At 60.6% G+C, this 14,981-nt stretch overlaps 1 protein-coding gene across 25 annotated transcripts in view; it reads right to left on the bottom strand.

Moving 5' to 3' along the window:
* Window positions 1–14,981, bottom strand: part of NRXN2 (neurexin 2) — a 366,798-nt gene that overhangs the window by 148,827 nt on the left and 202,990 nt on the right. For 4 of the 25 annotated variants that reach the window (XM_053278181.1, XM_053278183.1, XM_053278182.1 and 1 more), the window contains exon 1: window positions 2,497–3,569. The exons of the other annotated variants lie outside the window; for them this stretch is intronic. In XM_053278181.1, coding sequence (XP_053134156.1) covers window positions 2,497–2,701 — 205 coding nt within the window. In that variant the 5' untranslated portion in view covers window positions 2,702–3,569. Of the gene's footprint in view, window positions 1–2,496; window positions 3,570–14,981 lie in introns of those variants that run through there. 25 annotated transcript variants of the gene reach the window in all.

Raw genomic sequence — 14,981 nt, 5'->3', positions numbered from 1 at the left:
CGCTATTATTTCTGGATTCATTTGCGAGGTATTCTCGCGTTCTGACAAAAGCAGAGAGCGTTTAGGACGCGGGGAGAAGGATGCCACCCGGAAAACGTCACGCAAGACCGACAGCCTAAACCGAGAGGCGAAAGGAAATGAAAGGAAGGCACCACGGGGTGATGTTGCTTGCGGGGTGGCTGAGACCTGACCCTCCGCACCACGGAGGCCCGGCCACACTCCTTGGAAAGGTGGGAAGGACCAGGTGGGGGCGAGCCGCCATCTCAGCTCCCTGTCTACAAAATGTCAGAGCGCTCCCAGGAAACGTCGCCGCACGGAGAAGTGACCCTGCAGCTCCCCCATCTCGGCGGTTCGCCGGAATCCGGGGCCCCTTCCGCCGCCAACGCGCACACACACCCGGCGGGGTGAACCAACCCGTGGCCCCATGCTCCGGTCCTTGCAGGGATGCCGAGACAGACACGCCGCCCCCTGTGGGCGCCCGAAACGGGGCCCTTCACCTGACCGCGGAGAGCCCTCTCGCGCCATCTTCCTTGCAGATCTTCGCACCCTGCTCAGGGGCAAGCCATGCGCCGACCCACAAGCTAGAGGGGCGCCGGCAAGCAGCGCCACCACAGGTGACTGGGCACGCAAACACCTGTCACCCCGGGGCAGCCAAGCCCCAAATGCAAAGGAGGGCAGCAGCTCCATCCGACCTCCCCCCCCAGTAAACCCCCCCACCAATGCTGCTTGCATAGGTGCAAAGAAGATCTGGAAGCAGACTTCACGACATCTCATTCACATATACCGCCTGCCCCCCGCCCGGCCGCCCCCGCTTTATATCCCAGCCAGAAACGGAGCAGGCACAGAGCGTAGACAAGCAGACTCCTAGGGAAAGGGCTGGGAGGGGCTGGCCCAGGTGCATCAACCCTGGAGCAGGGTGTGGGGGATGGATATGCAGGGAGAGAGATGGGAGCCAGCCAACTCCCCCCCCCCACATCATACGTGTGTTGTGAGGGGAACAACTGAGCACCAATCAGGTTGCTGGGGAGGCCCGGCTATTACATAATGCCAGGGAAGGAGGGAGGAGAGAGCTACCTACCTCAGCCCAGGTATGGAGAGAGGGGAGGCAGAGAGCCACGGCCTCCCTCCTCTTTTCTAAACAGAGAGAGGAAGATGAGCGTGCCGGCCCTCTGCATATGCCCCGAGGCAAGCAGGACTAGTCCCCTTAGCTAAGCAGGGTCTGCCCTAGTTGCATATGAAAGACTAGAAGTGTGAGCACTGGAAGCGATTCCCCTTCTTAGGGGATGGAGCCGCTCTGGGAAGAGCATCAGAAGGTTCCCAGTCCCCTCCCTGGCAGCATCTCCAAGAGAGGGCTGAGAGAGATTCCTGCCTGCAGCCTCGGAGAAGTCTGTGTAGTCAAATACTGAGCTAGATGGGCCAGTGGTCGACTCAGTATATGGCAGCTTCCTCTGTTCCTAACCCGCAGGTAAGTATACAAATGCACAGGTGTCCCACCTCACAAGCTCCAAGGAAAATGTGCTCTTAGAAAACAGGTCCTGGGGCCAAGCCTGGATTCAACTTCAGCTTCCCCACCAGGGGGGCCCAACCCTGCCCCTCCCCCTTTCCTGTCACCTGCTCCCCCCACTTCCTTCTCCAGCCAAGGGGGTGAAAAGGAAGGGGTCAGCCCCTGTCCTCAGCCTGCCCCAGCAGCAGTTCCAAAATGAATCTACCTGCAGCTGCCTTGGTGAAACCGTCTTTCTTTCCAATTGACACTTGTCAGCAGCCTAATGCACACCCCAGGGACAGAGCCCTCCCTGCCCCCTACAATACGGCCCTGACCGCTCATCTCTGACCTGCTGCCCCTTCCATCCCAAGCACTACACTAGGCTTCTCAGTGTATTCTTGCCCCAGCAAGGTACATGTTTGGGGTAAAAAGGAGCCAGGGGGGAAAGTCCACCAGCAAGAGGTGTGGGGAAGAGGGCACAGGACTCCTGGGTTTCTTTCCTGGCTCGGGCTGCCAGGTGAGGCGAGCAGGTGAGCCCAGATGCCTCCTTCCTTCGTCCAAATTTAAACTGGAAACCCACAGTGGGGGAGGGGAAGAGAGCAGGGAGAGCCAGCACCCTCTGGCATTGCAGCAAGCAGGCTGGCCATGCCAAGCCGGGCCTACCTCGCTATCTACTGCCCCCCCTCCCACCTCACATGCCTTGTCTCAACCTGCGGCCATCGCAGTCTGGAAAGCTGACGTGCGCTTGGCCCACCTTTGAGGCTGGCCCGAGAGGGCCGTTGGGGCAGCTGACCCCAAGCAGGAGCGCAGCAGGGCTTCTCCAACTTGGGTCCCCAGATGCTGAAGGACTACAGCCCCCATCACCCCCAGCCACAACAGCTGGGGAGCCAAGGCCGAGAACGCCCCCCCCCGAGCTTAGGACTGACTGGGGCAGGCGGAGACCCCGCCGCGGGCTCAGCGCGCGCCCCGCCCCGCCCCGCGTTCCGCCCCGCCCCGCGTTCCGCCCGACTTACCGTGCCCGCCGCGGGTGAGGAAGGGCGTGCGGTTGATGGCGATGGGCACCGTGCCGTGCTTGTTGTGGAAGTGGTGCACGTGGTGCGTGGTGCTGAGGCTCGACGAGACGCGCGCCGCCCCCGCGGGCCCGGCCACGGCCGCCAGCACCAGCAGCAGCACGGCCCCGACGGCGCCGGGGGCCCGCCGCGGCCCGGGGGGCGCCATGGTGGCGCGGGAGGGGGGCCCGACAAGGAGCCCGCCGCCGCCGCCGCCCTCAGATCCTCGGCGCGGCGGCCATGCCAGGGATGGCCCCCGAATGCCCCCCACCGGAGCGGGCGCGGGCGGCAGGGAGGGGCCAGCGGCCGAAAGGCGCTCGGAACGGAAAATCCAGGAGCCCCCCGCCAAAGGAAGGTTCCCGCCGGCAGGAAGGAGGCGCTCCCCCTCTCCAAAAGCAGGGGAGCCCAAAAGGAGCGGGAGGGAGGAGGAAGAAGAAGGAGGAATCGGGCGTTTCCAAGCAGCTCCGACGGTCAGAATCCAGCGGGGAGACGCAGGACTAGGCTGCTTCGACGGGGCGGGACGCCCCCTCCCGCCTTCCTCCCCTGTTCACGGCCACCCCCCGGCCCGGCGGGCATCAGGAGCATCCCGGCAGCAGCGAAGGGCCGGCCCCCCCCGGAGGAGGCAACGCCGAGGAGGGAGGCACCATCCAGAGCTCCGTGGGGCTTGGGGCGGGGGGGGGAGGAAAGAGATTTATGGAGGAGGGGGAGGCAGAGGAAATGGAGGGGAAGGGGCTACGGCTCGGGGGCGGGCATGGTGGCTAGGGAAGGGAGGAAGAGCGAGGGAAAATGGACCAGGAACGGGGGGGAGGAGAAAAATGGATGGAAAGGCGATGGAGAAGAAGAGCGCGCAGAAGAGGCGGAAAACAAACAAACAAAAAAAAAATCCCGGGGGGGCTGTAATCCGCGGAGCGGGTGGAGGTGTCTCCGAAAGGGCCCCCCGGCCGAGGCGATGCGATCCGTCCCTTCCCAAGCAAAAAAATTAAAAAAAAAAAAAAGAAGAAGCCTCGCTCGGTTCCGCGGCGCGTCTCTGCTGCAGAGCGGAGGGAAGGCTGGGATGGGAGGGGGGGTCGGCGGAGGGAGGAGAAAGAGGGAGGGGCGGGATGCAGCGCCCAATCGCCGGCGAGGAGCCCCCGCCCCGAAAGGGAAACAAATGCGCCCCCCCCAGACCGCACATTCCGGCACCGGTGCCCCCCCCCCGCCGCCGCCGCTTTTCCTTTAAGATGAGGGGGAGCGGAGAGAGTGGCGAGAGGGCCAGCCAGCTGCTCATCAGCCCTCCTCCTCCTCCTCGCTTCCCCCCAGGCAAGACTCGCCTGTCCCCTCGGGGCGCAACAGACCCTTCGCGCAGGCAGTACCGGGAGCTCTCGCTCTCTTCCGCTACAAATCTCTCTCTCTCTAGATAGAAGAGGCCCCCTTCCACAAGCCTGCCGACCCCGATCCGCGTCCACACGCCCCGCTCTGGCCAGGGGCACATCGGCTAGGCGTGTGCCGCGCGGAGAGACACGTTCTCACCAGGGGAGGCAGCCCGAGAGGCAACCCTTCCCTGTCGGAGGGTAGGGGACGAAATGGGGGGGGGTGGTGTTTAAATGTGCGCACCCCACCCCTGGCAAATGCACAATTCCGCCTAGATGTCTTCCTTCCTTTTCTAAAAAGAAAGAAGACAAGGGATGACACAGCGAGGCTGAGCGAGGCAGCCCGTCTAAATCCCGGCTCAGCATCCCGCCCCTCGCTAGCGAAAGGTGAGCTCGGAGCAACCCTCTCCCCAACGCTCTGCCCGATGGTGTCTAACCGCACATCTGGAGCGACCCAGCGCTGCCTCCTCCCGCACCATTTTCCTCTCTAGCCAGGTCATTTGAGGGGGGCCGCCCCCCGCAAGCCTGCCTGATTCCGCTTTGGGCCCCACCCTCAGCCCCCATCGCCCCCTCTCCCAGCAGCCCGGCCAAGCAGGTAGACGGCTTTTCAAAGGTCGAGGCGCTGCTGCCGCCAAGCCTGTCCGGGAATCGGCGTCTCCAAGCCAGGCACTGGAAAGCTGGCAGAGAGGACAGCAAGGTGCGGGAAGGGCCTCTCTCTGGAGCGGGAGCCGGGCCAGGAATACAGACCTGGGCTTAATGGCTAGAAAGAGGAGCTGGAACCTGCCGGAAAGACTCGGCCTAGCAGAGTCTCGCTCTGCACATGCTCAGAGATGACGGCTGTAGGCCACGCATTCCAGGGCTGAGCACTAAAAGAAGTCCTAGGGCTTACTCCTGGCTGAAAGCCGGGGTGTGGGGAGGCTGTAGCTCCTCCAGTCTGCTTTCATCCCCGAGGTTTCCTATTCCATCTTTGGCAGCCTCTCCAGTGAAACCTGGAGAGCTGCTGCCAGTCAGTGTAGGTAGTACTGACCTAGATGGACCAAAGTCTGACTCAGTAGAAGGCAGCATCAGGAGAAGCCCCCACAGCTTGCGGTGGAGCACCTGCTTGGCATGCAGAAAGTCGGAGGTCCAATCCCTGGCAGCATCAGCAGGTAGGGCTGGGAAGGATTTCTGCCTGAAACCATGGAGAGCTGCTGCCAGTCAGTGCAGACGAGCCTGAGCTAGCCGCCAAGGAGTTTGACCCAGTAGAGGGCAACTTGCTGGGTCTGCCTTTTTAGGGATGGCACCATCGCTCAGAGGCAGAGCGCCTGTTTGGCATGCAGTCCTGGCACCCACCATCTTCAGGTAGGTCCTGAAAAGACCTGCCCTCCACCTAAACCAGGGGTAGGCAACCTTGGCTCTCCAGCCGTGGTTGCAAGCAGGACTTGTCCCCCTAGCTAAGCAAGGTCTGCCCTGGTTGCATTTGAAGGGGAGACAACATGTGTGAGCACTGCAAGATACTCCCCTCAGGGGATGGAGCCGCTCTGGGAAGAGCACCTGCATGTTCCCTCCAAGTGAGGGCTGGGAAAGCCTCCTGCCTGCCACCTTGGAAAAGCCGCTGCCAGTCTGTGTAGACGATACTGGGCTAGCTGGACCAAGGGTCTGACTCAGTAGAAGGCAGCTTCCTAGGTTCCTAAATGACGAGGAAGCAGATTCAAAAAAGACATCAGTGCATTCTTTCCGAGAATCCCGCTGGAGAATGCGTTGGAGCAGCAAGGGTAGCGGCTGGTGGGAGATGCCCTGGTTGCTGGTTCATCTGGAAGCAGGAGCGCTCCCTTCGGGGATGGGGCTGCTCTGGGAAGAGCATCTCTATGCTTGCACGCAGAAGGCTCCAAGTTCCCTCTCTGGCAGCGTCTCCAAGACAGGCCTGCCTGCAACCCTGGAGACGCCGCTGCCAGTCTGGGTAGACAATACTGAGCTAGATGGACCAAGGGTCTGACTCGGTAGGTGGCAGCTGCCTCCGCTGGAAAGCCAAGGTAGGTGGCCTACCCTGGTCTAGAGTAGACGATACTGAGCTCGAGGAGCTGACCATGGAGTGGTCAGCTCGGAAGGCGGCCATGGAGCCGAGTCCACAGGGCCGGTGCCGGCTATAGGAGGCCTTGGGGACACCAGCTGCAGTCAGCAGCCCATGAGCAGCTGGGTAGCCCTGTTCTTGGCGCCTGGCTCGGAATGCAGGGACAAGGCAACCAAGCTGCAGTACATGCCTGGGGGGTCACAAGTTCTGCAGGCTTACTTTAGGGGGGGCAGAGCAGAGGCCAACTTTGGGGCAGAATCTGGGCGGGGCCTCGAAGGGTGAAGTGGCCAAACACCGGCTGTCCTTCTTTCCATCCATGCCTGGAAGACTGTGTCTCCCAGTGGGGAAAGACAGGCACTCTGCACATGCTCAGGGTTACCCCGCCCCTCAAACAAACAAACAAACAAAAAACACCACTTCGCACATTTCAGAGCTAAGACCTGGCATTAAACACGTAACATGCTCTATAAGCATGTTAATTGTACAGTTTTGCTATTTTATTGGTGAGCCCTGCAGAGGACAACTATTATGGGGTGGCGATATAAATAAAGTTGTGAATCATACTCGTAAATATTACGCCGCGCTTGCCTGAGATTTGAGGAAAGATGGGAGGAAAGATACAATCGCTCCTTATAAGAGAAATAATTGAAGGGGGGAGATGTAAACGGAGAGCAGGGTAATCCAGGGTGGGGTGTTCTGAAAGAAAGAATGCCTGAGACTCGGCAGCGAGGAAGGCAAGAAGGATCCGGGCCACAAAAGGGAAGGCGGGCATCAGCCCAGGTTTGATCCCCAGCCGTGGAGTCCTTTAGAGGGTAAAATGGGCATCACGCACCTTGCAACTCCTGCCCCGCTATCTGAATCCTGCACCTGAGATGAGGCTCTGAATTTCTCCTTCAGTGCTAAGTTGGAAATATTGTGCGCTTCAGGAGCACCTCTCTTTCACCGTGGTGTCACAGCACAGTGCTTGGCAAGGAGAAGGCCCCAGGTTCCCTCCCTGGTGGCATCTCCCGGTAGGGCAGGGAGAGACCCCTGAGCCCGGAACCTAGGAGGAGCTGCTGCCAGTCAGTGCAGACCACACTGAGCACGATGGACCGAGGGTCAGACTCCGCAGGAGGCCGCTTCCTACATGCCGTACACCTGCCCAACTGAGTAGAGATGCAGAGCAACCATCCCCAATCCATGGGGTGGGCAGGAAACTGGACACCCTAAGGGGCACTCTGTTTCTGCCAACCCGCACCCCAAATGGTAGCAAACAATGCGAAACCAGACTGGCTACACATGGGTTGTGCAACTTCATAGGAACATCGGAAGCTGCCATATACTGAGTCAGACCATTGGTCTATCTAGCTCAGTATTGTCCCCCCAGACTGGCAGCGGCTTCTCCAAGGTTGCAGGCAGGAGTCTCTCTCAGCCCGATCTTGGAGATGCTGCCAGGGAGGGAACTGGGAACCTTCTCTTCTTCCCAGAGCAGCGGCACCCCCTAAGGGCAGTATCTTACAGTGCTCACACTTCTAGTCTCCCATTCATATGTAAACCAGGGTGGACCCTGCTTAGCTAAGGGGGCAAGTCATGCTTGCTACCACCAGACCAGCTCTCCCCACCTTCGTCCCTTTGCAAATGTTGGCCTACATCTCCCATAAGCCCTGACAAGGGGTCACTGTGGCTGGGGATTATGGGAACTGTAGTCCACCTAAAGGCGCAGTGGGGAAGTAACTTGCCTAGGGAGCAAGGAGCTAAAATCCACGCTGGTATGCTTCCCAGACAATGGGAACTGCCTATATCGGGCAGCAGCGCTATAGGAAAGTGCTGAAAGGCATCATCTCATACTGGGCGGGAGGAGGCCATGGTCAACCCCTCCTGTATCCTACCAAAGAAAACCACAGGGCTCTCTGGGCGCTAGGAGTCTACACCGACTTTACCTTGTGCCTCAAAACAGCTGGAGGGGAGAAGGGCAGCGCTGAGCTAGGCTGACTGCAGTGGGGATGCCTGAGAAGACAGAGGTGAGGCCTGGGGCTCAGTTTGCTGCCGGCAGCTGCATTTCCTTCCAGGAAAAGAGGCTCGGAAAAGCCGCCTCCGGAGCTTGCCGGCCTTGTGCGGCTGCCCCGATTCTGGGCGTGGGGGGTGGCTTGGCTGGCAGCTTCTCCCTGTTTCTCCAGCCGAGCATCTGCAAACAAGCAAAGCTGTTAACCAAGAGGCCAGGAGATCTGTGGGGCTTCCCTGCCCCTGCGAAGAGAATGGACTCTGAGAGGGAGGTCTGGGATTCCAGGGCCGCTTCAGAGGGGCAGCTCTTCCTGCAACTCTGGCCCTCCTTGCAGTCATCTCTGTGCCTGCATGTCTGGTTCACTTGGGGCCGTCCAGTCCTCCTGTCCTCTACTACGCTCAGCCGGGGTTATGAAGTGGGGGACAGGGGCCCGGCCTTCCCTTCCCGGCAGCTCTGGCCTGGGTCTCCTCCCCCCCCCCCCCCGATCCTGACGGACACGCCTCTTCTGAGCTCACCTTCCCTGGGGTCATAAATCTGCCTCAGTGAGCTCATACGGCATGATGTCATCGCCACAAACATGCACGGAGGCGGGGCAGGGGTGTGTGTGTGTGTGTGTGTGTGTGTGTGTGTGTGAGTGAGAGAGAGAGAGAGAGAGCCAGAGAGGGGTCTCGGATGTGGGGGATGGAGAACAGCATAGGAACATAGGAAGCTGCCATATACTGAGTCCGACCACTGGTCTATCTAGCTCAGTATTGTCTTCACAGACTGGCAGCGGCTTCTCTAAGGTTGCAGGCAGGAGTCTCTCTCGGCCCTATCTTAGAGATGCTGCCAGGGAGGGAACTGGGAACCTTCTGCTCTTCCCAGAGTGGCTCCATCCCCCTGAGGGGAATCTCTTCCAGTGCTCACGTTTCTAGTCTCCCATTCAGATGCAACCAGGGCAGACCCTGCTTAGCTATGGGGACAAGTCATGCTTGCTACCACAAGACCAGCTCTCCTCTCCTCAGCGTATCCCTTTGACAGGCCGTGGTCCTTCGCGAGTCCTGGGGCATACCTGAAACGACGAGTTTGCCTCTGAGCATGCGCAAAGTCTCCCCCTGCCCGCCATCCCCAGGAGCCATGCTTTGCTCCCCAAACCTGGGGAAGGCCTGAGCTGAGCCTCTTTTCTTTCAAGAGAGAAGCACTGAAGTTGGGGGTGAGGAAGGCCTGGGCCACCCCCTTCCCTGCTGCTCTCTTCCCCCCACCCCGTCAACCTCCCCCCCACACACACAGACCCCACTGTGCAGCGTTTGGGAGCTGCAGCAGAAGCAAGGTCTGGATTGCAACCTGTTTGCGAGCTATAAATACAGGCGGGTGGGAGACGGATGGAATGACAGACTGGGTGGGTGTCGGTGTGGGGGCGAGGAAGGAGCGAAAGTGGAAACCAGCTAAAAGGAGAAAAGCACCTCCTGGCAGCGGCAGCCGCAGCCAAGGCTCTTGTGGCGAGGCAGGGAGGGAGGGAAGGGGCTCGCCTGGCACGGACCAGCTGGCAACCCAAGACCCCTTGCAGGCGGGGCTTCCCAGAGCTGGGGGTCAGCGGGACCGGGGCCACAGCCGTCCAAGCCGCTTCCCTGACCATCCGAAAGGAGAAGGGAAGAGAGCTGGTCTGGTGGTAGCAGGCATGACCTGTCCCCTTAGCTAAGCAGGGTCCGCCCTGGTTGACATATGAAAGGGAGACTAGAAGTGTGGGCACTGGAAGAGATTCCCCTCAGGGGATGGAGCCTCTCTGGGAAGAGCATCCAGGTTCCAAGTTCCCTCCCAGGCAGCATCGCCATCTCCAAGATCGGGCTGAGACTGAGACTCCTGTCTGCAACCTCGGAGGAGCCGCTGCCAGTCTGTGCAGACGATACTGAGCAAGATGGACCAAGGGTCTGACTCAGTATATGGCAGCTTCCTATGTTCCTCCCCTCTCCCTAGTTTTCAGTGGTGGTGGCGATGAGTCTGGGCCCTCGGAGTGACAGTCATTCCAGGTCAATTACAGACAAGAAGTTGAGTATCGGGTTAGTCAAAAGGCCTGTGTGTGGGGTTCTCCTGCAGTCGCCATGCAGGCAAACTGGCAGAAGTGGGGATCCCCATAGAATCCCAGCATGCTGCAGCCGGGAGGGACCTCAGCGCTCTTCTCGGAGTGCAGGAACCTGCTACAGCATCTCTGCCAGATGGTTGTCCAGTGTAGGAGAGTCCCTCCGTGCATGAGGCAGGCTGTTCCACAACCCACCAGCTACAGCTCTTGGTCACCCCTCCCCATGCCTGGCCTGAATCCACTTCCCTGTCATTCCAACCCTTCTGAAAAGGCAGTGCCCAGAACTGGACGCTGTATTCCAGGTGGGGGTCTGATCATTGCCCTTTCTGAGGACAAACTTGGGGAAACGGTCACTCCAAATTCATGGTCAGCAGAGGAGGGGGATTATCGGAAGCCCATGATGCAGGGCGCCGGGACTCTCTTGTGGCTCCAACGGCATGCTGGCCCTTGGAGGCCTGCCCTCGCCCCTTCTTCCTGAAAACATTCTGGGGCTGCAAGGGCAGGGGGTCCTACGGACGAAGGGATACGGGCCTCTCGAGTAAAACAGCCTGGGCAGGCTTCTCGTCTAGCTTTCATTAGCAGATCTCTCGGCCTCCGCTCCCCGTCTGTGAAACAGGAACAGGAGCCACGTAGAACCAGTGGGTTGAAATGACCAGGGAGCAGGCTTAGGTTAGATGTTAGGAGGGATTTCTTGACTGTGAGGCAGTGGAACAGCCTGCCTCATGCAGTGGTGGGTGCTCTCCGTCACTGGAAGTTTGCAAACAGAGGCCAGATATCCGCGGGGAAATATCCGCGGAGATGGCCACCCTGTCAGGGATGCTGTAGCTGTGCCCTGCAATGAGCGGGGGGCTGACCCCCGAGGCCCCTTCCTACTTTAAAATGCTCCGATTCTTGTCTCAAAGGGTGGGGCAAAAGCCATGGGGGCTTTTGGGGGCAAAAGCGCTTTGCAGATGGGAAGGCGATGCTGTGAGTGAGTGACTTGCTCCAAGGGCCAGCCCAGGCCCTTCCGGACGGGATTTGCACGGGGTTCTCGCCCATTCCAGCCTCAAGCAGCCCCTACACCAGCCTGGCTCTCAATGATAGCCCTTGCGCGAGGAAAGGAAGCCACGTGTGCCTCTCTGGGCAAGTGAAAGGGGGAGGGGGCAGGACGGTGCCGATTGCTGAGAGAAGGGCACAAGCCGAGGCGTGACTCCCCCGTGGGAAAGGAGGGCCGACCTCTGCACCCCGCTTTCGAGATGCAGGGCTGTTTTCGGCCGTGGTTCCCGGCTGCTCCTAGAGCCACTGAAAGGGCTTTGAGCCAAGCACGAGCAGAAGGGAGGCCAGGCAGGCTGGAGGCCGGTCCAAGCCCTTCTGGAGGAACCCTGGAGGCGGGAGGGGTCCGCTTGGCCCAGGCTGCTTCCAAACCCTTCAAAGGGGTAGGGATGGAATCTGAAAGGCTGAGCTGGGGTTCAAAGAGGGTTGCCGACTGGCTGGCAAAGCCCGGCCCGGCCGGCTGCGGAGACATTTGGCAGGCCATGAAGGTGGAATTTTAAAAGCAGGCCATTCAAAGGGCTTTAATGGTTTTCAACACAAGGGCGTCAAGCTGCTGGGCAAGGCGCAGCTGCAGGGGCTGGTTAAAAAGGTTGGCAGCCTAGATCCCAAAGAGGTCCTTCTCGAGCGGAACAGGAACCCAGGTGACCGACCTGCCGGTCACAGAGCCCTCTGGACCCCCTTCCCAGAGATGGAGACAGAGGAGGGAGGTGACAGAGGTCAGGCAGGCCGGCAGGAGGTACTGAGAGCCCAGGCGGGGAGTGGGCAGGGGAGCAGTCCGGGCAGAGGCAGGCAGCCTTGGCTCGCCGGCTCTTGCTGAACTACGACTCCCATCATCCCCAGCCACGGGGGATGATGGGGGTTGTAGTTCAACAACCACTGGAGACCAAGGAGTCCCAGGTGGCATTCCCTGTTGGGCTACAAACCACCGCGGATGACGAGCCACCTACTCAGCCCACCTCACGGGGTTGTTCTGGAGTTAAGGGGGGAACCATAAGCGTCACTTAGAAAGGGCTTGGGGGAAAGGGTGAGGGCACCCGGATTCCCTGGTGAAATCCATCCGCCTGGTCCCTTCCGGGAATCCATCCTCCAGGGCTTAGTTTGCAGTTGAGGCTCAAAGAACTCATTCTGGATACCCCTCAAACAAGGGAAGCAATGATAACAAAAGCATTTCTGAGCATGTGCAGAGTGCCCGCCCCCCGCCCGCCGCCACCAAGTAGCTTGTGGGTGGCCCTCTTCCTAGGTTGCATCTGGCAAGGACCTCTGCAAGGTGGGGTGTCTAGGCAGACACAGAATTCCTTGGAAGGGAGGAAAGGCCCAGTGAAGGAAAGCTCAGGGAAGCAACGCCCGCCAGCCCCCATTTGCTAACGGCAGCAGCTCCAAATCAAACTTCCAAGACCAACCAAAGGCTGCCCGCAGCTGGGTGCCAGCGGCCCTTTCACAAGGCCCCCCCCCGGCTCACCATCTTCCTCGGAATAATGCAGGGAAAGAAAGGCGGAGGATTCTTCTGAGCGCCCCCCTGGAGCTCTGGCACAGCCAGCGAGAAAGAGAGGAGGAGGGATTCACACCAGAGAGGAGATGCACCGGCTGCCTCAAGACACCTCCCTCTCTAGGAGAAGATTCTAAGACCCCTGGGATCTATGGGGTGCGTTACACCAGCCGTCCCTCTAGCCCAGGACTGCCGACACTGACTGGCAGCAGCTCTCCCAGGCTGCAGGCAGGCGTCTCTCTCAGCCTCACCTGGAGATGCTGCCAGGGGTTGAACCTGGGACCTCCTGCAGGCCAAGCCGGAGCTCTGCCACGGAGGAGGAGCATGGGCAGAGGGGACGTCTGGGCTGCCTCCCCGTCAGGGCTCTTTTAGGGGCCTGGCCTCAGCCCCAGAAGTCCTCCAGTGTGTGCATAATCAGCGAAGCCTTGATTATGGGCTGCGCGAAGAAGGATTTCCTTTCCTCTCTCCTGAATCAGATGAAAGCAATGCAGCTTTCCTTTCAAAGGCAGTTTGACCAACGTGCAAAGGAGGAGAAGTCTATCAGTGGCAATTTGTCATGCGGGCTGTGAAGAACCTCCAGGTGCAAGCGCACTATACCCTTGAATACTGGTTGCTGGGAAGCTGCAGCGCAAGTGGCCAAATGCCTTCATGCCCTGCCTGTGGGCCTCTCAGAAGCGCCTGGTTGGCCACTGGGAAAATCAGGACTGCCTGGATTCAGTGGGGCTGCCCTTATGTTCCCCTCCCCACTCAGGAACAGCCACCAAGCCTTTTCCCAATGCTGGCTCCCAGCCGCAACAGTTGTGAATTAATCACAGATGTCGAGAGATTGCTTGGGCATGTGCAGAATGCCTTTCCTTTGCCACTGAGAGGAACTACAAGCAGCCCCCCCGGCAGTGTGGGATTAGGGAGCAGGGTCCCAGAGGGCACATCTTGCACCCGCAACATCTAAGACCCCCACCCACCCGCCCCGAGAAGGAGAGCAGGGGCCTCGAGCCACTCGGGGCGGGAGCGGCAATGCCCGGGCACCTCCCGGACAGCGACAGAACCAGCTCCCGCTGCCTCCGGTTTCTGTGCGCCAGACAAATCTTTCCAGTTTATTAGGTCCGTGAAAGCTTTCTGTCGACGCGGCTCCATACACGGGGGTGGGGAAGGGAGTGGGGGGAGAATCGCCACATGGAGTGACATTTCATTAGCAGACAGGGCGGGAGGGGGGACCCTCCAGCCGGGGGGCCCCTCCCTCTCCAGATGCCCGTATCAGCCGAGAAACCCCAGCGCTAAATGGAAGTCTAATATCCCCTAATGGGCTCCTAATCTCAACCCCCGTCCCCGTCCCTGCGCCTGACACTTCTCTGGTCTGGCGCGGGGAGATAATAGAGAGACGGAACCCAGACGAGGCCTGGAAGGCAGGCAGGCAGGGGACCACACTCTCCCTGCCAGGAGCCTCGGGCTCACTGCAGGGCCCTGCCGAGGCCGGCCAGGGCCGCCCACCTGCCAGCTCATGCCAACGTACCAGGCCGCACCATCTCTGCATGGGGCCTGTGCCCCTTTGGGCGCCACGGCTCTGCCGAGCACCACCCCCAAAGTGAGCAGGCCCTGGTAACTCCGGCCTGGGCTAGGTGGGCACCGTGCTGGCTCAGCTCTGGGGCGGCCCTTCTGTGAGGCGAAGTGAGGCAGCCACCTCGGGGGGCAGCCTCTTGGGGTGCCAGCGGGGCGGCCAGATGCCCGCTGCTGCTGCCACCCTGAGCCTGGCAAGCTGTGCAAGGAGGATGGGAGAAAGAGGGGTGGCGGCAGTCCCTTTCTCCTCCTACCCTTTCCCAAGTCTGCCCCAGACGCACAAGCAAGGGCTCCGGGCAGCCTTCTCTCCCCCTGCCCGCCTGGGCCACTTCTGAGTCTGCCGAGAGCGGGGCGCACCTCCCGGGCAAGGCAGCATTGGGCCTCCTCTCGGGTACTGTGATGCCTCCGGCCGCCCCTGCTGCAGCGAAGAATGTCTCCCTCCTGCTTTAGAACTGGGAGGGGGGGACCCTTCCGAGGCCCCCCTCCCCACACCTTCGCTCTCAGAGCCACCGAGAGAGCCACGATGCCTGGACACCACCTCCACCTTCCCCGTGCCCGCTCACGCCACGACGACTCCGAAGGCGGCACCCACGATCTGTCAGCATGGCCCTGCTAAGTGACATTCACACCTGCACCTCCGCAGAGAGACTCACTCCGGCAGCAGCCGTGCTCCTGAGCTGCCGGGGGCGGGGGCGGGTGAGAGCAACACCTCGCCCACAGGCTGCACGGAGCAGCGCCAGGCGGTGGCAGGAGCAGCCGGGCTGCTGGGCTGTGGCACCAGGGAGAGGGAGTGAGGAGCCAGCCCACCACCCAGACCGACCGGAGAGATTCGGGGCCCTGGGGTCAAAACGCATCCCACCCCTTTCCTCCAAGGGTGGCAAATGGGGCGGGGGGGGCACGCAGAGGTCCTGCCTGCTTGAGTTGTTGGAGGTGGGCCATGT

This window comes from Hemicordylus capensis, chromosome 14, assembly GCF_027244095.1.
Source record: "Hemicordylus capensis ecotype Gifberg chromosome 14, rHemCap1.1.pri, whole genome shotgun sequence".
NCBI classification, from domain to species: domain Eukaryota; kingdom Metazoa; phylum Chordata; class Lepidosauria; order Squamata; family Cordylidae; genus Hemicordylus; species Hemicordylus capensis.
Note: the sequence above shows the minus strand (reverse complement) of the source record. Positions and strands in the feature narration are given on the sequence as shown.